The 24,448-nt window shown below is 40.7% G+C and overlaps 1 protein-coding gene across 2 annotated transcripts in view; it reads left to right on the top strand.

The window, feature by feature from the left end:
* Positions 1-24,448, top strand: part of dok6 (docking protein 6) — a 91,867-nt gene that overhangs the window by 42,663 nt on the left and 24,756 nt on the right. For both annotated transcript variants that reach the window (XM_079862616.1, XM_079862617.1), the window contains 4 exons: positions 2,163-2,277; positions 8,769-8,888; positions 14,639-14,828; positions 15,110-15,248. In XM_079862616.1, the coding sequence (XP_079718742.1) occupies positions 2,163-2,277; positions 8,769-8,888; positions 14,639-14,828; positions 15,110-15,248 (564 nt within the window). The remainder of the gene's footprint in view (positions 1-2,162; positions 2,278-8,768; positions 8,889-14,638; positions 14,829-15,109; positions 15,249-24,448) is intronic.

The raw sequence follows: 24,448 nt of genomic DNA, 5'->3' as shown, positions 1-24,448 counted from the left end.
AAAATAGAAACTGAACAGGATCGATTGATGTATAACACGAAAATTAAAGATCAAAATTAACAGAGCATTTTGTGTTTATTTTTCATTGCTAAAAAAAAAAACGAGCAAAACGCGCCGGCGCGTTTTTGGTCCCCAGAGGGTTAAAATGTCCACCTCCACTCCATTTATTATCCTAAATTAAATGCACCTGTTTGAGGTCGTTAGCTGCATAAAGACACCTGTCCACCCCATACAATCAGTAAGAATCCAACTACTAACATGGCCAAGACCAAAGAGCTGTCCAAAGACACTAGAGACAAAATTGTACACCTCCACAAGGCTGGAAAGGGCTACGGGGAAATTGCCAAGCAGCTTGGTGAAAAAAGGTCCACTGTTGGAGCAACCATTAGAAAATGGAAGAAGCTACACATGACTGTCAATCTCCCTCGGACTGGGGCTCCATGCAAGATCTCACCTCGTGGGGTCTCAATGATCCTAAGAAAGGTGAGAAATCAGCCCAGAACTACACGGGAGGAGCTGGTCAATGACCTGAAAAGAGCTGGGACCACCGTTTCCAAGGTTACTGTTGGTAATACACTAAGACTTCATGGTTTGAAATCATGCATGGCACGGAAGGTTCCCCTGCTTAAACCAGCACATGTCAAGGCCTGTCTTAAGTTTGCCAATGACCAGAGGAGTCATGGGAGAAAGTCATGTGGTCAGATGAGACCAAAATAGAACTTTTTGGTCATAATTCCACTAAACGTGTTTGGAGGAAGAAGAATGATGTGTACCATCCCAAGAACACCATCCCTACTGTGAAGCATGGGGGTGGTAGCATCATGCTTTGGGGGTGTTTTTCTGCACATGGGACAGGGCGACTGCACTGTATTAAGGAGAGGATGACCGGGGCCATGTATTGCGAGATTTTTGGGGAACAACCTCCTTCCCTCAGTTAGAGCATTAAAGATGGGTCGAGGCTGGGTCTTCCAACATGACAATGACCCGAAGCACACAGCCAGGATAACCAAGGAGTGGCTCTGTAAGAAGCATATCAAGGTTCTGGTGTGGCCTAGCCAGTCTCCAGACCTAAACCCAATAGAGAATCTTTGGAGGGAGCTCAAACTCCGTGTTTCTCAGCGACAGCCCAGAAACCTGACTGATCTAGAGAAGATCTGTGTGGAGGAGTGGGCCAAAATCCCTCCTGCAGTGTGTGCAAACCTGGTGAAAAACTACAGGAAAAGTTTGACCTCTGTAATTGCAAACAAAGGCTACTGTACCAAATATTAACATTGATTTTCTAAGGTGTTCAAATACTTATTTGCAGCTGTATCATACAAATAAATAGTTAAAAAATCATACATTGTGATTTCTGTATTTTTTTTTTTTAGATTATGTCTCTGACAGTGGACATGCACCTACGATGACAATTTCAGACCCCCCATTTCTAAGTGGGAGAACTTGCAAAATAGCAGGGTGTTCAAATACTTATTTTCCTCACTGTATATATATATATATATATATATGGCAGTTGTTCCCCATGGTATTGATGTCCTAATTGTGGCCAGTGAAAATGCTGAGTGGCTAGTAACTTTGGAAAACCACTAAAAAAAGTTAATGTCAAGCCCTACACACCACCTACACTAAACGCTACTGTAAACTAAACATTTGCTGATGCAACCATGCCATTTTTGCTGCTTCTAAAAGTCATTGAGCTCTTTTATGGTAAATCTTGTTTCAAGGGACTCCAATCCTAGCACTCTGCATTACAAGTGCAATGTCAAAATGTATAAATGTACAAATCATGCACTAAAGTAAGTTTTTTGAGGTCACAACCTAGTATTGTACAAGAAACCGCGGCACGTTTTCACGATGAACCAAGGTTGATGTAACCCTGTCTAAAACATACTTGAACGTATAGAAATATTATGAACATTAAGATTTATTTTAAATTTCCAATGTCCAACTGCTCTTTGGTGTTTGTCATTAGTGTGACAATAGAGAGGGCAAGCATTAACTCTCATCTCCATTGCTCCATAAATCCAGGCACAGCAGTAATTTCAAATCATTTCATTTTCAGATAACAGTGACTACATTACCTCAATGTCATCCTCCTTTCTTCGTTTCCTCCTCCTCCTGAGTTTGTTAATTTTGGTAATGAGTTTTGTCTTTTTCTTCCGCAGATTACTGAGCTCCACAACATTAAGAACATTACGCGAATGCCACGAGAGACCAAGAAACACGCAGTGGCAATTATTTTCTGTGATGAGACGTCAAAGACATTTGCCTGTGAGTCAGGTAAGCATTGTCTCCAACTATGAGAAAAGTATTTGTTGTAGTGCTGCTGGATTGTATCCAAAATGACTTCATATATTCTATATTTCAAGATGCGCAAGTATTGATTTTCACATATCAGGGATAATCGTTTATTCTTTGAGTTATTCCATTTATACCTTGAAACTGGAGAAGGTGCTGCAAAACTTTAAGGCTAGTAAGTGTTAGAAGAGCCCATTGGGATATACAGGGATTTTTTTATTTAAACTGTGTCTAGCTTGTGTCTAAGAGAATGAATATAGCCAAAGGCAACAGACAGATCAGCAGTTAGAAAACAAAACAACAAAAGTAAGACTTAAAACACAAACACGCATTTGAAATATGAATGAGCTGCTTTACTCACCATTAGCTTGGCAGCAGAAAGTGTCTTTTCCCATGTGTTTTCTCTCCTCTCACGCTGAAAATATTGTAGTGGAAAGATGGCAATGTCAAAACTGATCAAAGTGTTCTCGCAGGGGAAAAAAATACATCCAGAATACAAAGATGAGTTGGCACTAACTTGGTTGCGAAATTATTTTAAAATAGTTTTAAAATTCAGTTCTGGGGTTTACCACGATCGTCATTTTACCGGGCCGAATAAAGCATGATTATCCCTAATTAAATGTAACATTTTGTTTGTTTGAGAGAAATTTTTGAACTTCCGTTTAAAAGTTTGGGGTTGATATGACTTTTTTTTTTTTTTTAATTCAGTAAGGGCTCATTAAATTGATCAAAAGTGACAGGAAAGCCAATATTACAAATTATTTCTATTTTTAATAAATGCTGTTCTTTTGATCAGAGTTTCTTCAGAATTATTTAGCAGACAACTGTTTTCTACATTGATAATAATAAGAAATGTTCCTCGAGCAGCAAATCAGAATTCTAGATTATGATTTCTGAAGGATCATGTGACACTGAAGACTGGAGTAATTATGCTGAAAAGAGACAAGACAAGCATAAGAGACAAAACATTAAAAAAACGTGAACGATAAAAAATTTGACAAATAGCGTATAGCTCCTATGGCATTTGAAATACACATGCACTGTATGAATGAATAAATGTAAATGGATAAATATGCTTTATCCGCTTTTCCACATCATATTTTGAACTGATAACCTGCATCTAGTTTAACGTAGTACTAAATGCACAGATACAATGCTGAATAATGAGTATTTAAATTACGTCATTCACATCAGAAAACACCTCCTTTTTATGTAAATAGCTTTATTTAACCCCCTGGGGTCGGCTATCGCGCCGGCGCTCGTTTTTTTCCTTATGAGTGCAAAATTTTTGTAAAAAAAAAAAAAAAAAAATGTTTATCTTATATGCTTGTGTTATACATCAATCGATCCTGTTTAGTGTGTATTTTTTTTGTGTATGCTCAAAATAAAAACAAAGTGTTGTGCTTTTCGCCAAATAAAGAAAAATAAACATGATGCGAGTTCTGCCTACTCTCCGTCAGTGAAGTCAATTCTGAAACGCGTCCGAAAATGAACTGTAACTCAGCGAATACTCAGTCAAACAGGCATACAGACACACAGGCATGAAGCTTGAATTCTCTTCTTTTAAATATATTTATAATTTATAATGAGCCTAATTCGCACAACTCAGCACTATTGAATGGCATTTCATTGAAAAAGAGACATTTGTATAAATTTTCTTGTGATCATGGCAGCAGTTATTTATCAAATCATTGAAAAGAAGGTCATACCCAGGCATAAATCCATGGTGCAGTGTAGACAAACACGAACAGTCTTTTTTTGAGTGTGCCTGACTTTTATCATTTCTTTAGCGAGTATGTGCTGATAAACCATAATAACAGCAGGTCCAAATAATTCTTAGTGAATTCCACCCACAATAATGTGGTCACAAAGACATTATTAGACCAGAAGAAGAGAAAACTTGTCTTAATCTAGCACTGAATTTGTCCTTTGCCTTCACATTTTCCTGTCGAGCAAAATTCCCAGGTAGGATAGGAGAAGAGAGAGAAGGAAGGAGAGGCAGTGAAGTGGATGTGCACAGGGGGAGCAGCATGGTGGACCCGCTGGGATATCATTAGCACCTCTGGGGTCTTCCGCACTGCCAGGGGGAGGCGAGGAATGTTCTCCTGAATCCATTTACCACAATAACCTCCCCACCCCCAGCTCTGCCTCGACTCTCTTCCACTCCCTTCAGAGCCAGAATATTAATGGGAAATGGGTAGAGCGGGCATAGGGCATAAATGAAGAGCTGTGCGAGATATGGGCGTACACCAAGGGTTTGCCTTGAGGCCGTTTAAATGAAGTCTTCAGTCCTTCAGTGTTGCATCTGTGACACTTTCAAAGACTTTTCTGTGCTTGTTTGTTAGTAATGTGTCCTGCTGTATTAGATCACCTTGTTGTCCTTGGGAGTAAATCACCTTTGTGTCAATGTGGACCTCAGGCGCGTGTGTGAGTGTGCTAAACTCTCCTTGTGGCTCTTTTAATTTTGGCACAGGTACATGTCCACGAGCCGCCCCCTATCGAACTTCCCCTTTCCCACTAACTCCGGCCATATGGAGCTTGTGTCCCTCACATGTCCGCCACATGTAGGAACCCGACCTCCCTTGATCCTTCACTTCCACTTCCTCACCTCCCTCTGAGTCTGTCAGGTTATGCTTGTGCTGATCTGACCCTTTTCTTCTCTCTCACTTTCTCTCTGTCTGACTATGAGGGCTGTGATTTATAACTAATTTGAATAAAGATTTCACAATTTGCTCAATGTTTGCTCAGTGTTCAAATTTAATTGTTTTATAATGTATACATTTTGCACCCATAAACAAATGAGCCCTAAAATAAATGAAAATAAAATATAAAAATATATAAGTATAATAATAATAAACCGTTCAAAGATTTTGGGGTCATATGATAAAAAATAAAAAAAAATAATTCATTAAATTGATCAAAAGTGACAGTAAAGTATATTTTACATGGCTACAAAATATTTATATTTAAAATAAATGCTGTTCTTTTGAACTTCATTTAAGAATCCTAAAGACTGGAGTAATGATGCTTTGCCATTACATTTTACAAAATTACATTTTTTTTAATAAATTAAAATAGAAAACCATTTTAAGAATATGTCACAATAATACTATTGTGCAAATAAATGCAGCCTTGGTAAGCATATTAGATTTCTTTCAAAAACATTAACAAATCTTACTGACCCCAAACTTTTGAATGGTGGTGTAGATATTCCTAATATAAAAATTCAGTAGAGCATGACATTAGCAATGCCAAGGTCTTGAATTTGTTTTCAGGGAATGCATGAAAAAAAAAAAAATATATACCTTCTATAAGATGTTTGGTCACATGCATAAATGTAAATGTTAATTTAAAACTTACATTTGATGTTTAACAATGAATATTGCTTTCTTGCTTTTGCTTTTAACTTTGCTAAATGAAAATGCTCACCAGCAAAATGTAATTAAAATTTCCCCTCCCATGTAAATGCATTTTTCAGTGCTTTAAAGTGGCTTCACCTTCTCAATGCAGGGCCCAGAGACCCTACAGATGGATGAAATTCATCGATGATTATTTTCATTATCAATTTGATGTTGCCACATTAATCTATTTTCATCCATCCTGACCCGTTTTCTCTCTCCTGACTATTCATCATGTAGTTCTTCTCATTCCCTGTGCTCTGAGTGAACCATTAAGCATGTGAAGATGTTGTGCTGTAAAGTGCTGTGATTCCACCGGGCATCTTTGTGTTTGTGCACATAGCTGCCTGAGCACTTGAGAGTTTGCCATGCTGATGAAGTATTTGTTTATCCAATTATCCACTCAGTGGGCCCAAAAGTGTGTTTGAATTTAGACACACTTAAAGGTCACCGTCTCAGGAGAGAGGCCATGCAAAAACTCCAACAAAAAGCTTGTATAAAAAAGGAGACAATGTAGACAGTGATTTGTTTGTGATTGAATACATTTAGATGTAGATAATCCAAGGCATTGTGGTTTTATTTCCAGCTTTTGGATCTGTGTGCACAACTTATCTGAACTTATTTGATAGGACTTTATTGTACTATAATGCATTTGGCACTGAAACAAGTTCTAGTCATTTTTTTTTCTGATTGAATATTTTGAATGGTGCCTGCTCACATTACTCAATCAAGCAAAATTAAAATGTGAATAGACATACAGTATTCATTTTAAGCTTCAATTACTACAGCTTAAATGTACTTAGGGAAACATCAACAACCATTGTTATTCAAACAAGTTCGACCAGGTCACGAACTACTTGCCGCCAGGGGCGATTCCAGGATTTTATAAATGGGGGGGCACAGGGGGGACCAAGAACCAGTGAGGGGGGGCCCATGGGAAATCAGAAAATTCAACTGGAAAAACTTCTCCTAAAGTAGAACAGTCTTTTTTTTTTTTCAATTAATGGTTATGCAGTCTTTACTTACATACACTATTGTTTATTCTTTCAATCAGATATATTTATTTGTATTAATTAAATATAATTAATCTTTATTAAAGCTATTATTAAAGAGCAGTGAATGCTTTTCTCTTTTTATTTTGTTGTTTGAACAATATTAAGTGTACAGAAGGCATTAGGTTTATACGCACTGTCACTTTAAGACCGAGTGTGCAGATCCAATTGCACTGCTAATGCACATCCGATATTCTCACAACTGTACGTTCTGTAAAGACATAACCGACTGTGTTTATGTGAATACTCTCAAAAACGGACATTTAGACAACATGTTGTGTGTATTTGTCCTTTCAGATACGAAAGAGAGCTCAATTCAGTCCTTTGCGTGCAGCGCGCCTATGTGCAGGGCTGCAATCTTCGGGCCGCATGTGTGTGTGTGTGTTCGCACAGAAAAACATACCGAATAAAGCTCTCTTTCGCGTCGTCACTCTTATTCAGATCTATCCATATGTCTACCCTTCTCTTTCTCCCAGACGTTTACATTTTTGAACGATTGCCGCATAATTAGACAAATCTTATCTCATAATGTTGAGCTTTCAAACCCATGTCACAAGGAGAAGTGGTGTGGACGGAGCTCATTTTGTAGTTGCCGTGGTCATAATTAGTTCTCCCTTTGTGTCATTGTGCTTAAATGCAAAGGTGCTTTTGAGTGGATGTTCGCAAGGTTTACTCATTAGAATGATTCTGTGCAGAGTCTGAGAGCTTTTCAAGAACTAACTGCCAAGAAAAAAAACCAAGAAGTCACATAAATACATGCAAGTGGCTTACTCAACATGCTCAACTCCTACAGAATGCTATTTGTGTTTTTCTTTTGTGTGCACACAGGGGCCAAAATAACTATTGCAACACCTGCCAATAATGTGTAAGCTGAGAAAATGTGCCACCCATAAATATATTTTTTTTACTGTGCATTAAGCTCCTGCATTATTTATGTGTATAACTATAAATATATCACTTTATACACTAGCAGTTAACAGTTTGGAAGAATTACGATTTTTGTGTGTTTTTGAAAGAAGTCACCAAGAAGTTATGCTCACCAAGACTGCATTTTTAATAAAAAAATAAAAAAATACAGTAAAACAGTAATGTTATAAAATATTATTACAATTTAAAATAACTGTTAAAAACATGTATAATGTTACAAAAGATTTCTATTTCCATTTCAGATGTCCGTTAAAAAAAATGTATCATGGGTATCGCAAAAAATATTAAGCAGCAGAAACTATTTTAAAAATAACTAATAATAATTGAGTGCCAAATCAGCATTTTATTGAGAGCAATCTGCAAAAAAATTCAGCTTGGCCATCAAAGAAATAAATTACATGTTAAAATAAAACAGTTCATTTAAACTGCAATAATATTATACAATATTACTGTTTTTACAGTATTTTTGATCAAATAAATACAGCCTTGATGAGCATAAGAGACTTCTTTCAAAAACATTTAAAAAAATCATATTATTCCAAACTTTTGAGTATATAACATAACTATATAAAATATCCATTTATATTTGAGTGTAAGTGTAATAAATAGTAAAGTTCACCTAAAAAAAAAGAAAACCTGTCATCATTTTCCCTCATGTTGTTGCAAACCTGTATGAATTACTTTCTTTCTTCCATCATTGCACTTCCTAAAAATGTTCAGTGATTCTGTTTTCTTACTCGACAGCCGGTTTTTACTCACATTTGGCACTTGGCGAGTATTTTTAGACTGTGTCCAAACCTATAAACTTGCCTGTCACTTCTGTATGTCTGGACATGTCTACTGGCTATTTTAGTTTTAAAACACAAATCTCTTGTAACATTAAACATTCAATAAATATTCATAGAAAGGCTAAGCCGGTCGATGATGACTAGAAAAATAACATTCATCACCAATGTAGGCTTCGCAAATTGCTTGTTTTGTGCATTAGTGTAAATGCGTTTTTCTTCTACTCGTTCCCTGTTTGCTGCTGTCTCTTCAGTTGCTGCTCCTGTATGTTTGCATATAAACATGATGATATGGATGTGTGTGTCCACAGAGCTGGAGGCTGAAGAGTGGTGGAAGTTATTGTGTTTGGAGTGTCTGGGCAGCAGACTTAATGACATCAGCCTGGGAGAACCGGACTTGTTAGCAGCAGGGGTGCAGAGGGAACAGAACGGTCAGTATCCAATTAGAGCCCAGCTTTTTTGGGTGATTTTTACTCTTGTTCTCCCTAAATGATTCTATTACAAGGACCAAATGTGTTTGTTAAACACAGTCCCTCCAGGTCTGTTCTCATGTTTATAAATGATCTGCTCTGGCCAAGGATCTTTACTAAGCACTAATGGGTACCGCCGTGCATCAGAGCATCGGCCCATAATGAAGCTTGTCATAGAGATGGATGAGATTATGACGCAGAAGAAAGCTGGATGAATGCGTATCAGCACCTCTGAAAAACAAAAAACAAAAAAAAAACAATTCACTTAAGAGAACGAGTGAGAATCTTTAGTGAATTCAATTTGTTTCCTTCTAGAATGAATGGCAATGTTTTAAATTTAAAGTTACATTTTAAAGCCGTGGTTCTAAACTGGTTCTGCTTTCGGACCCAGATTTTACATTGGAGATCAAGTGACACCCAATACTGTTCACTGTACAAAAATGAACAATGTTTTAAGGAACATTACATTATTGCATGTTTCATTTGATGTTTCTTGCTCTTAGCAGCCAGCAATTCTTAGGCCCTATTTACACCTGGTATTAAGATAAAAAAAAAAAAAAGGTGTAAAACATTTTGAGCTTGTCCAGAGGTACAGTAATGGAAAATTAATTCGACCGGATTGCATATATATATATATATATATATATATATATATATATATATATATATATACATACATACATACATATACACATATATACATATACATATACATTATTAATATAATAATTATTATATAATATTTTATATATATATATATATATATATATATATATATAATTATCCATACATATATTATATATATTATATATTATTTATATATATATATATATATATAAAATAAAAAATATATATATATCAATATATGCATATACATACATATATAATAAAATAAAATAAAAAAATATATAAATATATGCAAATACATACAATAAATTACAATTACAATTTTTATCGAACTAATTACATGATATGCCGATTAATTAATATAATTAATCGCACATCACATTTGGCTGAGAAATTATCCCCAAAAGATAATTTAAACTAAAGTCATTAATGTGTTAAATGAGAAGCATGAAATAGACAAAAGTAGCTTTAGAAAGAAATATTTTTTTTTACACGTAAACTTTTAGGCTACAACGGCCATGTTTTTTTTTTTTTTTTTTTTTTTTAAGCTGCATCTGAATTGGTATCTAGATACATTTAAAGACTATTTATTGCAGTTCAGAGCTGGCATGAATGCATTTACACTGCATTGACAATTGCATAAGTAATGGGATTAGATAAAAATGAATGAAACTTCTGTCATCATTTACTAACCCTCATGTCGTTTCAAACCCGTATGACTTTCTTCTGTAGAACATAAAAGAAGATATTTTGAGAAGTGTCTATTTGTCTAATGTCTATTTTTTTCCATATAATGGAAGTCAATGGTAACCAAACCAGTTTGGTAACCAACATTCTTCAAAATATCTTCTTTTCATGTTCCACTGCTTAAAAGCAACTTCATCTCCTCTAAGATCAGACCATCTCAGTCTGAGATGTTGTGTCTGTGTTTATGTGAGTGTTTTTTTAAGCATAATTCCGAAAATCAATATCAGTTCATCTCCTAGTGCCGCTGAAGCATTGAAGCATTACGCTGCGTCAGACACCGTGCCGTGGTCATCAAATTTTTTTTCAATCAAATGACAGGCAAATATTGATTTGTTTTCATAACGAGAGCGCAATGTGTATGATTATATCAGCTGGAGGTCAGCGAAATGATCGTTTCTGCGCTATTCGACAGCTGAGGAATAACGAGCAGATAGTTTGCCATTTTGCGCTTCAATTAGACCCTCTAACGGCGGGCTGCGATAATTAAATCAGAGTTAATTTTCACAATCCCTAAAATAGACCCCACATTACATTGCCTCTTCCTCCGGAGAGACACATAGCTTATTTTGAAGCATTAGGTATAATTAGGCACTATTAATTTGGATTATGAAGTGCACCCTTGTCTTTTTGAAGCTAATTGAGATGGTGTGGTTAGTCCAGCCACGGTTGGCTCCGCTGCGGCTCTATGGCAACAATCTGTTGACCTTTGTGCACTGCAAGAGCTGCATCTGCAAGAAGGGAAAACAGTCCATTGGAAAAATAATAATCATGCTAGATGGCTCTGTTGAGATATTCTCTCGCTCTCCAGCCGTACTCTTTAATTCTCTGTCATCTTTAGGCAGAGCAGAATCTGTCAGCTGCGCAAATAAAAGCTGCATTTACCCAAGCTGTTTTAGATGTCTGTAAATATGACAGCTGAATGGATTGTACCGCCACAGTGGTTGCCCTTTTTTAAGCAAATGTAATTATTATTAAAAGAAATGTCAATCAAACAGCAGTCGGCAACCTTTTCATATCTGTTAAAGAAACTGTTTACCTTGTCATGAATTTTCTTCCACACAAATCATGATGAACTTCTATGAGTCATTTACTTAAACCACTTAGTTTTGTCGACCTGCTTAATATAAATCCCTAGGTTTGTTGGGTGAGCTTCATCTGTGCTTGTATCAAAATATATTAAACAACATTTCTGCAAAAATAGTCCGACATTTTTTTTGACAACCCCTTCAGCGTCAGCTTCATGGCTCCGTTCTGGCATATAACGCCCACTTTTAGTGATTAATCAATTCCCAATGAAAAAAATGCATTTTTTTTTTTTTTTGCATTAAATATCCTGTTTTACTTAGTAATACTAATGGAAGTAAAATGAGCTGTGAACACAATTTCGATAAATATATTACATTATATATTGTATCATATAAAATGTATAATATTATATAATACATATAATGTATTATAATCTTGTCACATTATTTGCATGTGGTTATTGCAAAATAATTAAAGCGTATATAAATCCTTTTTATAAGAGGAAATTAAGTATTATATTTAAATGGTTTTCATTTATTTTATTTTTATCAACAAACCCCCAGTCTTGTCACATTATTTGCATGCTGTTAATGCAAAATTATTAAAACGTATATAAACCCTTTTTATATGATCAAATTAAGTTTTTTTTAAGTCTAAAATTTATATTTTAATGGATTTAATTGTTTGTTTATTAATTTATTAATTTATTCAATTTATTATACATAATTTTTTATCAAATCAACAATCCCCCAGTCTTGTCAATTTAATTGCATGTTGTTAATGCAACATAATTAAAACGTATATAAATCCTTTTTATAAGATCAAAAGAAGTATTCTATTTTTAAATGGTTTTAATTGTTTATTTTATTTTATTTTATTTTATTTTTATTAAATTTGTATTTTTTTTTTTAAATTGATTTAATTTTAATTTTATTACAAATTACATTTTTGTCTAAAATGCATATTTTAATGGTTGTAATGATTTATTTTATTTTTATTTATAATCAACAATCCCCCAGTCTGGTCACATTATTTGCATGTTGTTAATGCAAGATAATTAAAACATATATATATATATATATATATATATATATATATATATATATATATATATATATATATATATATATATATATATATATATATATATATATATATATATATATATATATAAATAAGATCAAATGCATTTTTTGTTAAGTTTTTGTTTTTTTAATAAGTAAAACGTTAATTGTTTATTTCTATTTATTTATTTATTTATCAAATCAACAAACAAGAACATCCAGTCTTGTATCGTTTGATTTTAATTCTGGTTTTTAATTGTTTATTTTTAGGGGCCAAGCACCGAAGGTGCGGAGGCACCTATTGTATCTGTTCCATTTCTTCTTATTATTATTCTTCCGCCATGGGAGTCTATGGCAGCCCATAGAACCGATTGCGGGAAAGTTGTTTTGGTTTGACATTCTGATAGAGGACAGTCCCAACATTAAATACACCAATTTTGGTGTTTCTAAGTCATTCCCTCTAGCGCCACCACCTGTCCAAAATTTCACTTTTGTTTTGCTAATAACTTTTGAACCGTTCGGCCAATCAACAAAATTCTTTTTTCCTCTGATTCCTGAGCTCATGCCGATTCGATTGCATCCTATTACTTAATTTTCCGTAATAAAAATATGGCCGCCATTTTGAATCATTCGAAAAACCTACTTTTTCAAACTCGTCCTAGATGGTTTGTCCGATTTGCACGAAAATTGAACCAGATCATCTTCAGGCAGTGGTGACAAAAAGTTATGGAATTCAAATTGATTCGTCAAACCGTTTTCGATAAACGCTCGAACAAATTTTACGTAGCGCCTGCAATAACAGTCGTAAGGCTGTATCTCCGCAACGGTTTATCGTATTCAGACCAAACTTGGTACATGTCATCACAAGCATGACCTGAGGCTACATGCTGCGTTTCGGCGCAGCGCCACCTACTGGTCCGGAGATATGAAAAATGGCTATTTTTGCTTATAACTTCTGAACAATTTGTCCAAAAATAATAAAATTGGTCTTGTTAGATTCAGAGCAACATGCCGAGTCGACTGATATCCAATTTTACCATATCGGCCATTTTGACTGTCGGCCATTTTGAATTTTGTGCTAAAATGCTGTATTTTAAGAACGCATGAACGGATTGTTACGAAACTTGGTATGGGTCATCAGCACAATGTCCTGAAGGAGCTTGAGAAGTTTCGAAACAGCACCACCTAGTGGTGAATTTTTTTTTCAAACGCTTATAACTTTGGGTGTGGTCGACTTACTTTCACGAGACTCATCTAATTAGTCTCCTGAAACCTTGCCGAGTCCTACGATACCAAACATGCTAGGTTTCGCCTTACGGTTTGTGTAGCGTTGTGATTTAGCGCTTAAAAAACATTTGGCTATATCTTCGAAACCGATTGTCCGATCGAGACGAAACCACCGTCAGAAGTTTGGAAACATAGGTCGATAGCTATATGCCAATGCCCAAATGCGAAAATATTGATGTTTAGGGGTAGTAAAATTCAAACAAAGTCATGTGTCAGTCATTTTTTACGTGTTTTTTCATATAAATGTCTATAACTCTAAAGCAAATTGAGATATTTTCACCAAAACTGACACACATATGTATGGGCTCACTCTGAGGACACGTAAAAAAAATTGTGGGACTGAGCCTCTTGGTGGCGCTATAATAGAAGAAAACATGAAATTCCCATTGACTTCAATACAGTTTTGTGAGATAAAATGCTATTTTCATTCAAAATCTACTTTTTCGAACTCCTCCCACACCGTTTGTCCGATTTTCACCAAAATCGAATCGTATCATCTCCAGACTGTGCCGACTAAAAGTTATGGATTTCGTGTCAATTGACGAAACCGTTTTCGTATAGCGCAGCAGCAAAGTTGAGGCATGATGCTAAAAGCATTATTCAGGCTTTATCTCTGCAATGCCTTGACATATTGACACCAAACTTTGTATGTGTCATTGTCTCCTCACTCTGACCACATCACATCAGGTTTGTAACTGTGCCACCTATTTGTCGAAAGTGATAATCAATTAAATCATATTTTTAATTACTGTTTCTATGATTTTTCAGGCATTTTGCCTAAAATCCTCTTTAATGTCTTTAATTACTCATTGTTGCAGTTGGTCTGACACGTCTTGTCGTCTTATTCTGCTTGGCCCCGGTAATGGCTGCTTGCAGCTATATTATTTTTATTTTTTTGTTATCTCAACAAACCCCCAAACTGCAGTACTTATGACTTTTACATTTTTTTTTTTTTTTCAGAGAGATTTAATGTTTACTTGATGCCTACCCCAAACTTGGACATATATGGAGAGTGCACAATGCAGATCACCCATGAAAACATCTACCTTTGGGACGTCCATAATGCCAGAGTCAAGCTGGTCATGTGGCCGCTCAACTCCCTGAGGAGATACGGCAGAGACTCAACCTGGTTCACATTTGAGTCCGGGAGGTGTGTGAATGCCATTCGATTCTAGTTGGGTGTGCTTTTGTCTGAGAAGATGTTTTCATCCTAAATCCAATAGTCCTGATTCTGCTGCTCTGCATATTGATTTGCTGATTCATGAAGGTGCTCCACATTTAACATAAGCTTTCCCTTACAGGCTGCCCTTAAAGTGTACTCCTACTGTTCAGCCTATTACAACAAGTGTGTGAGTGTACTGAAATCTAATAGAAGCAATAATGCTTAGGGGTGGGTGTGTGTGTGTGTGCATGTGTGTTTTGCTTTTACAGGATGTGTGATACAGGGGAGGGTTTGTTCACGTTCCAGACCAGAGAAGGTGAGATGATCTATCAGAGAGTTCACTCTGCCACACTGTCCATCGCCGAGCAACATGAACGCATGATGATGGAGATGGAGAAGAGCTCACAGGTATAGTAAAACTTCACATCTCAATACTCTATAGGGCACACTGGGGCAAAAAGGCATTTCTTATTTAGTATTTTCTAACAATTTGCTTTGTGTATTATTCTGTAATATTAGTACATGCATATTTCACAAATGAGTCTTAATTGTAGTGTTCAAAATGGAGGGATTCTGGAGTTCTTTATTCATTTAGCATTGATAAAATTGCTAAAATAATAATTATACCCTCCACGTGCACAGAAAATGCAGAGTATTACTTCTTATCTTTTTAACTTTTGACAGTTACTGGAAAAACGTACTCGGTTACCCAATGTAACCTCGGTTCTCTCTAGAAGAGGGAACGAGTATTGCGTAAGTTTGCTTACGCTACAGGTAAAGTCATCTTTTCTCGAGATCTGAAGCCAAAAATTATCCTTAATTTTGTATTTATTGTCAACGCAGTGCGGCAGCCAGCAAGACCATAGCAGGCTGTATCAGCATGCTCATTGGCTGACCTGCGGCAACTGCAGCAGCCTACCGGTGAGCCCTGCGTGACGTCACGCCCAATGACGCTTCGCGCCCTCCACGTGTCACAGCCCGCCAGAATAGGTGTGGCTTAGTGTATATAAGGAAGGGCTCAACATGCTGAACTCTGGTTTTCATTGACTGAAGCGAATAAGCTCGTGGCGCGAGCACGGCAGGTTACGCAATACTCGTTCCCTCTTCTAGAGAGAAGCGAGGTTACATTAGGTAACCGAGTACGTTCTCTTACGAGAGGTTCTCTCGTATTGCGTAAGTTTGCTTACGCTACGGGAACCCCTTGTCAAGGGCGTACGCACCGAGCATCCACTGCATGAGTCCCGGGGAAGCCCGGGGAGCACAACATGAGGGAACAGGTGGCCAGCAACGCGGGCCAGCACATGCAATAAGCACTTCATTTGAATACAGAGCGGCTCTGCCGGTCTATGTATAAACATGTAGAGAAGGCGGCCAGCAGCGCGGGCCGGTACAAGTACATAAGCACATCATAGGGAAAAGAAATAGAGCGGCTCCGGCGGTCTATGTATAGAGAGTATCACCCCCTTGTGCAGCTGTAAGGAGAAAAGGCGGCCAGCAACGCGGGCCAGCACAAGTGCACAAGCATATGATAGGGAAATACAGAGCGGCTCCGCCGGTCTATGTATAGAGAATCTCATCCCTTAGTGCAGCTCAACCAGAAGAGCTAGTAGTACATGAGAGTAGCCTGCACATGACAACTGGGCAGACCATACACATCACTTAGACTGATAAAAGTTTAGCCTGCAAGGCGGGAACTTCCAGGTTATAAAACCTCACGAATGTAGAGGGGGAGGCCCAGCCTGCCGCCATACAAATGTCGTGGATAGAAATCCCGCTGGACCAAGCCCACGATGAAGCCATGCCTCTCGTGGAGTGGGCTCTGATGCCCATAGGGCACTGCTGGTGTTTGGACGCATAAGCTGCTGCGATAGCGTCCACTATCCATCTGGATAGGCTATGTTTCGAGGCGGCGAGACCCTTGGTGCGCCTGCCAAACGAAACAAAGAGCTGCTCAGAACGCCTGAAGGCGGTGGAGCGTGTGATGTAAACTCTCAGCGCCCTGACGGGGCATAGGAGGTTATCACTGTCCTCGCTATCGGATGCTGGCAGAGCCGATAGGGAGATGATCTGTGCCCTAAAGGGAGTGCCAATCGCCTTGGGGACGTAACCGTGTCTCGGTTTGAGGATGACTTTAGAGTCATTTGGTCCGAACTCAAGACATGCGGGGCTAACCACACGTTTTACTGAAGACAGGGCTATCAGAAAAACGGTCTTGAGCGAGAGGTATTTCAGGTCCATGGATTCTAACGGTTCAAAGGGAAACGCTTTCAGGGCCTCTAGGACCAAAGAAAGATCCCAAATAGTAACCGAGGGGGGCCGCAGGGGGTTTATCCTCCTGGCTTCCCTGAGGAAGCGGATGATGAGCTCGTTCCTTCCTATTGAACGGCTGCGCGTCGACTCTGCGAACGCTGCAATAGCCGCAACGTATACTTTGAGCGTGGAAGGGGACCTGCCCTTGTCCAACAGTTCTTGAAGGAAGGAAAGCACCCACGAAACCCCACACGTGCGTGGATCCAGGCTCTTTGTAGCGCACCATTTGGAGAAGACTGACCATTTAGACGCGTAGAGTCTTCTTGTAGAAGGAGCTCTAGACTGCGTGATCGTGTTCACGACCCCCTCTGGCAAAGCAACGGGTATCCGTTGATTATCCACGCATGCAGAGACCAGCGCTCTGGATGGGGATGCCAAATTGATCCACTGGCTTGGGAGAGAAGATCTTTCCTCACCGGGATCGGCAATGGGGCTACGTGCGACAGCCTCACCAGCTCTGGGAACCAGGTTTGGTTCTCCCATCGCGGGGCTATGAGGAGCACTGAGCGGCGTGTTTCCCTGATCTTCTTGACTACCTGTGGTAACAATGAGATCGGAGGGAAAGTGTACAGCGGGCAGCTTGGCCAGGTTTGGGCCAGCGCGTCCTCGCTCTTTGAGAGGAATCTCGGGCAATGAGCGTTGTCTTTTGACGCAAAAAGGTCGACTTCCGCTTTGCCGAAAAGGCGCCATAGTGACTGGACTGTCTGAGGGTGCAGAGACCATTCTCCCGGGGGAATGTTGTCTCTGGACAGTCTGTCTGGGCCGACATTCTTGTGGCCCGGTACGTGCGCGGCTCTCAGCGAGCGCAACCAGTGATGAGCCCACACGAGAAGGCGTTCTGTCAGATTGCATAGAATCCTGGATCTGACACCGCCCTGGTGGTTCACGTAGGACACCATGGACATGTTGTCCGAACTAGAACATGGTGGCCCCGTATGTGTGGGAGGAAACATTTGAGCGCGTTCTCGACCGCTATCATCTCCAAACAGTTTATATGGAGGCATTTCTCCTGGTCTGACCACAGGCCAAAGACCAGTCTGCCCTCGAAAAGAGCGCCCCAACCTAAGTTGGGGGGCGTCTGTCGAGATAACTTTTCGGTGTGAGACGGCTCCCATTGTCACTCCCCGCTGGTACCAGTCGGCCGCTAACCAGGGTCTCAGTGCTGAAACACAGCTCTGAGTCACTCTGATTCGTATGCCGCCGGACGCCCAGGCTCGGTGAGGCACTCGAGCGTTCAACCAGCGTTGCAGCGGGCGCATACGCAGTAGACTCAGCTGAAGCACTGCTGCAGCTGATGCCATACAACCCAGCATCCTCTGAAATGTTTTTAGAGGTGCGGCGCTGCCCATCTGGAAAGACGCGGCCAGGCATTGAACACGGCGTGCGCTGTGTCGACAGCCAGGCCGTCATTGCCACAGAGTCTAGTTCTAAACCCAGAAAAGAGTCTGACTGACTGGGCAGTAACGAGCTCTTGGTCCAGTTGACCGTGAGACCCAGGCTTTCCAGGTGGCTGAGAAGCACTGTTCTGTGAGAAATAAGTTCTTCCCCCGACTGTGCTAGAATCAGCCAATCATCCAAATAGTTCAGAATCCGCATGCCCTGACATCTCAGGGGAGCGAGAGCCGTGTCCATGCACTTCGTGAATGTACGGGGTGCTAAAGACAGGCCGAACGGCAGGACGGTGTATTGATATACCTGACCGTCGAAGGCGAATCTCAAGAATGGCCCGCTCAGAGAAGGAGGTACCGGTTCTATGGCCCCTTTGCACAGAAGTTTCGCTATTTCTGCACGAAGTAGGTGTGCTACTTCCTCATTCACTCTCGTCTAGGTTCGTGCTTGAAAGCGTGGGGGACGGCGAGCAAACTGCAATGAATAGCCCTGCTTTACTGTGCTCAGCACCCATTCTGACGCGCCTGGAATAGCTTCCCATGCTTTTGCATGTACGGCTAGGGGCAGAATGACCTCCGGGTTCCGATTGTCGCATTCCGCGGGCTCGAGAACCTGATTCGGAGGTGCGGGCGCAGTGCGTGCGCTCTTGGTGCTTGAATACGGCGGCTCACACACAGCGATGGCTGGCCGTTTTTACACACGATGTCCCGGTGGCTTTGGACGGGGAACGTATTGTGCGAAGAACGGGGCGCGAGAGCGGTGCCGGGGGTAAAGTGTTTTTCAGTATGTGTGAGCGCTCGTGAGCGGGCACATGACTTACATCTGCGATGTGACCGGCAGGGAGTGGCCGTTTAACAGAGCGGGCAGTGAGTAGGTGTGGGCACATGACCTACATCTAACACTCGAGCGGCTTTTGTCAGCTTTATAAGAGTGGGCTCTGTGAGAGACACGGGGGTTATAGTGCTTGTGTGTTGGGGTGAACACAGAGACGTGGGCACATTTTCTACACTTAAAACACATGCGGCGTGAGCCGGACAACCAGACATTATGCTCTTTTCGAGATTTCTCTGGGTCGCCGTGAAAAAGGCGGTTGTATGCAGGCGAGCGGGTTGTATTAACGGCTCGTTGGCTGCGTAATGCACATCTGCAGTAGCCATGACTACGGGGACTGGCAGAGTGGGAAGCTTTGACGGTGGTCCGGCCGCGGCGGGACTTAACCGTCTTTTCCTCCTTTGAGCTGCTAGGAGGACTTCGCGGGCTCGGGTTTCAGCGCGATCTTAGGCCGGGGTCCCCGCGGGGGAGGCGGCCTGTGACGGCTGGTCGAGCGCGATCTAGGGCGGCCGCCCTGTCGTCGCTGCGAAGACGGAGGCTGAGCTGGACGCTGGGTGGAGCTTCGCGCAGGCGGGTCCCGAGGGCGGCGTGCGGCTGAGCTCGAGCTTCGAGGCACGAAAAGGTTCATAGCCTGTGTGGTCTTTTGTACCTCCAAAAAGCGGTCTACGATCCCGTTAACCGCTGGGCCGAAGAGGGGAGAGCTTGGGCATTGAGGAAAACAGCCCGCTCAGACTCCCTCATGTCGGCGAGCGTCAACCAGAGGTGCCTCTCTGTGACGGTCAGCGAGGACATGCACCTTCCAAGAGCCTGGGCAGCGGATTTAGTAGCGCGAAGGGAGAGATCCATCGCGCTGCGCAAACCCGTGATGGAGGCAGGATCCGTGGACTCTCGCGGAGAATGGTGCATTCCACGATTTAGAAACCTCAGCGTGGAGCTCCGGCAGGAAGGGTGCAGTCCTGGACGTGGGTGTTCGGCGGCGGCGATGCAGAAAGCAGCCGTCGAGTCTGTTCTGCGTGGCTCTTTAGGCGGTGACCACTCGAGGCCAAGCTGGTCGACGCCCTTGGTGAGGAGGCGCAGAAGTTCCGCATCCTCGCCGGCTCGAGTACGGCCGGACTCCTGGACTGACGAGGAGGCAAAGTGGTGTGAACCGGACCAATCCTCGCTGTCAGAGGCCAGGATAGTGCAGCTGTCAGCGGCGGCATCCTCATCCACTTCATCCGCTTCGTCCCCTGAAGCGGCGGCGGCTGCGCGTCCGGGAGGGGGGGCAGAGAAGGAGAGAGAGAAGCTCGAGGGAAGGGTTCCGGCGAGCTTTTGGGCGCCACATGGGTCTCCGGTGGTCTCTGGGAGCGGCGCTTCTTCCTGCGCGGCCCGACAGAGACAGGCGGAGTGACAGCCTCATCATTAAAAGCTTCAAGTCGAGCCCTCAGGGTCGACATTGAAAGCTCCTCGCACTCAGGGCAGCCACCCGAAGAGAGCGCGGTGGCAGCGTGCTCGTGGCCCAGACAGAGAGCGCAGATCAGGTGGCGGTCTCCGGTGCTGAGCGGGGCTCGGCACGAGCCACAGGAAGAGCGAGGCATTTTGATAAAAACGCCTCGTGCTCTTTTAGATAGAGAGAGAGTGTGCGTCGCGACGGCGAACACACACAGCAGAAAAAGGATATGTCGCCGGATGGCGTAGCAGGCACGGATGGCTGAAGGCAGCGAAGGCGGCCGGCTTCCTCAGACGCTTCCTGGGCTTGCTGGTCGCTTGTTCAACGGCGGCGGCTCTCAAGATCCAGCGATGCGAAGAGCTTCGCTGAAGAAATGAAAATCAGAGTTCAGCCTGTTGAGCCCTTCCTTATATATGCTAAGCCACACCCATTCTTGCGGGCTGTGATGTGTGGAGGGCGCGAAGCGCCCTCATTGGGAGTGACGTCACGCAGGGCTCACCGGTAGGCTGCTGCAGTTGCCGCAGGTCAGCCAATGAGCACGCTGATACAGCCTGGTATGGTCTGCTGGCTGCCGCACTGCGTTGACAATAAATACAAAATTAAGGATAATTTTTGGCTTCAGATCTCGAGAAAAGATGACTTTACCCGTAGCGTAAACAAACTTACGCAATACGAGAGAACCTCTCGTAAGAGAACTATGGATTCAATCACCTAATAGAAAATGTAAAATATTTTTTTAAATACTCAAAATTAATTAATGTTCAAAATTTGGGGGTCAGTAAGATTTTGTTTTGTTTTTTAAAATAAATGAAGACTTTTATTTAGCAAGGACATATTAAATTGCTAAAAGTGACATTTTTAATGTTATAAAAGGTTTTTATTTCAAATAAATGCTGTATCACGGTTTCCAAAATAAATAAATAATAATAATAAAGCAACTGTTTTTAACATTGATAATAAGAAATGTTTCTTGAGCGCCAAATCAGCATATTAGAATGATTTCTGAAGGATCATGTGACACTGAAGACTGGAGTAATGATGCTGAAAATTCAGCTATAACAGGAATAAATTACTATATATATATATATATACCTAGAGATTGGCATGGAGTACTTTCCATAAGATCATCTCTCAATGCAAATCAAACCAGCTGTTAGGCTAACTGAAATAAAACCATGCCAATCTCTAGGTATGGTGAAGGCTATGTGATGATGTGGGGCTATTTTAATTCCAAAGGCCAAGGGAACTTTATCCGAGGGTTGTTCCATAAAACAAGATTAGAATACAAGCCAGGCTTATTTTGGTTAGTCAGACTTATTGCCGGTGGATTCTGTTTCATAAAGCAAACTTAAAATAGTTCAAACTCAGTTACCCTGGCAACTTATGATGGGAAACTAGCCTGGTCCAGGGCAGGCTAACTGTCAGGCTAAGCCTCAGCTGTTACACAGATCCTCTAACACTGACCGACAAGAACACAATGATATTACCACTGACACTCTCTCATACCATTATTGGACTTTATTAACCACTATTAGTCCAAAAATAAATACACAGTATACAGAAAATCAACTTAAATAAGGCTACAATTATAAATTAGACACTATATATATATATATATATATATATATATATATATATAGAGAGAGAGAGAGAGAGAGAGAGAGAGAGAGAGAGAGAGAGAGAGAGAGAGAGAGAGAGAGAGAGATAGATAGATAGATAGATAGATAAATACAACATATATACAACAGGTTTTCTTTTTTTACTGGCTGAATGTTTTGTGCCCAAGATTTAATTAGATTGTTTTAAAGGAGTCATGACCTAGTATTACCTTGGATACCTACTGCTGTATTATAGTCTTTCAGGCCCTTCTAAAAAAGAAAAGTGAAAAAAAAATAAACACAGAGCTCCTCAGACCCTTATTTCTGAAGGCATTATTGTCTCGCGAGATCTGATGCGATATTTTGGCTGTCGTGGACAGTCATTTTAATAATGCAAATGAGGGGCGCGTTGATTGGTGGCAGGAAGGAGGGGGTTGACACCGCAGGTGACGCTTTAGCATATCATTACAAAATGACATCATGGCGCAAATTATGAATGAACCCGACCTGGCCGCGACCGGCTTCCCGGCCAGTGTATAAGTATGAGGCGCCGTTTAGGGCTTAAATCAAACTTCATTCACGCACACATATATGAAACACGCTTGCATACATACTAAGTAGTCACACATACATGTATATGAACTCTCCACGCACATACTAATATGAGACGCGAGCACACACACACAAACTCGCGCACATACTAATATGAGACGCGAGCACACACACACACACACACACACACACACACACACACACACACACAAACTAGACGGCGCCTCATATATAAGCGTTAGGCAATCAATATACAATAGCCGAATTCATGATGATCTCAGTCATTTGTTGTTTGCAAAGTAACGTTAGCAGCCATTCCCCATGTTTACCTCGAAGCTAATACTCCCGCTAGCATACAATAGCCGCATTAGCAGTTGGCTGCAGTTTGTTACACAGAGTAGAGCAATAAAAACACATTCTTACCGTTTCAATTGCAGGCAAGTCTCTGATTGTTGAAAATGGCCCCTTTTTCCCGAGCTTCGATGCCAACTTCGCCTGATATTGCCTCAAATTTGTGAAGGATTCCGGCGTAAAATGTTTAGTTAGCACAGACACATAACGTTAAGCCAGTGGGAAGGGTTGTAGGAACCGCGTCATTAAAAATGAATTTAATCCACTGGTCCCTGACAGCTTGGTCCGTTCTTGGGAGAGAAAACACATTTACATGTTGATTCTGGCAGTCGACAACAGAGCAACTCAGTGTGCACTACGTTTCTGCTTCTTTCTCGACTGAATATGAGGGGAGGAGGGGCGCCAGGGCGCACTTCCTGCGGCAGGTCTGCGGTGTCCATATATGGTATATCCTGCCCCGTCATGACGTCAAGTCGGAGCTGAAATCAAAATCTCGTATTTGAGTGCGCGTGCACGCGCGCTGGTTTATGAACCCAGGGGTAAACAAACGCTTCACTTTTAAATATCGGCTTCCCGGCCAGTGTATAATCGTTAGGCAATCATAACATACATTGATTCTCGTGGAAAAGTGAAAATTGCAGGTCATGACTCCTTTAAAGATTTATGAATACATTTCTCTCTGGTTTTGTTTGGCAGCTGTATTGCATGTTTATGATTATTAGACGAACATTAGAACACAATCTAAAAAAAAGCTTTTTAAAGCAGAAGTTAAAATCACAAAATTAAAAATAAATAATTACAAAAGCACAGTATAAATTTTAACTGGTAAGATGAATCTGAGCTTAGTAATTGACAGTATATTAGCCTACATTTGATTTACCCCATTACAATAGTCCCTTTACAGTTATTGCTATCATAAAAATACACTTGTAGGTTTAAGATTCTAAATAAGGCACATCTAATCTCCAAATAACAAATATTTTAGCATATATATATTATGTACTTTTATTGTGGCTTTCAATTCAAACACATTTAACACAATTATACAAATGGACAGTTCCTTTAAAGACATCATATTTTCCCCCAATAAATATTCATTTATTATTTATTTTTCCCTCTACTTTTTTTTCTTTTGTGGTAATACCCAC

Source organism: Squalius cephalus (genome assembly GCF_949319135.1).
Source record: "Squalius cephalus genome assembly, chromosome: 25".
Lineage (NCBI taxonomy): Eukaryota > Metazoa > Chordata > Actinopteri > Cypriniformes > Leuciscidae > Squalius > Squalius cephalus.
The sequence above is the reverse complement of the archived record's forward strand: the minus strand, read 5'-3'. Positions and strand labels throughout refer to the sequence as shown.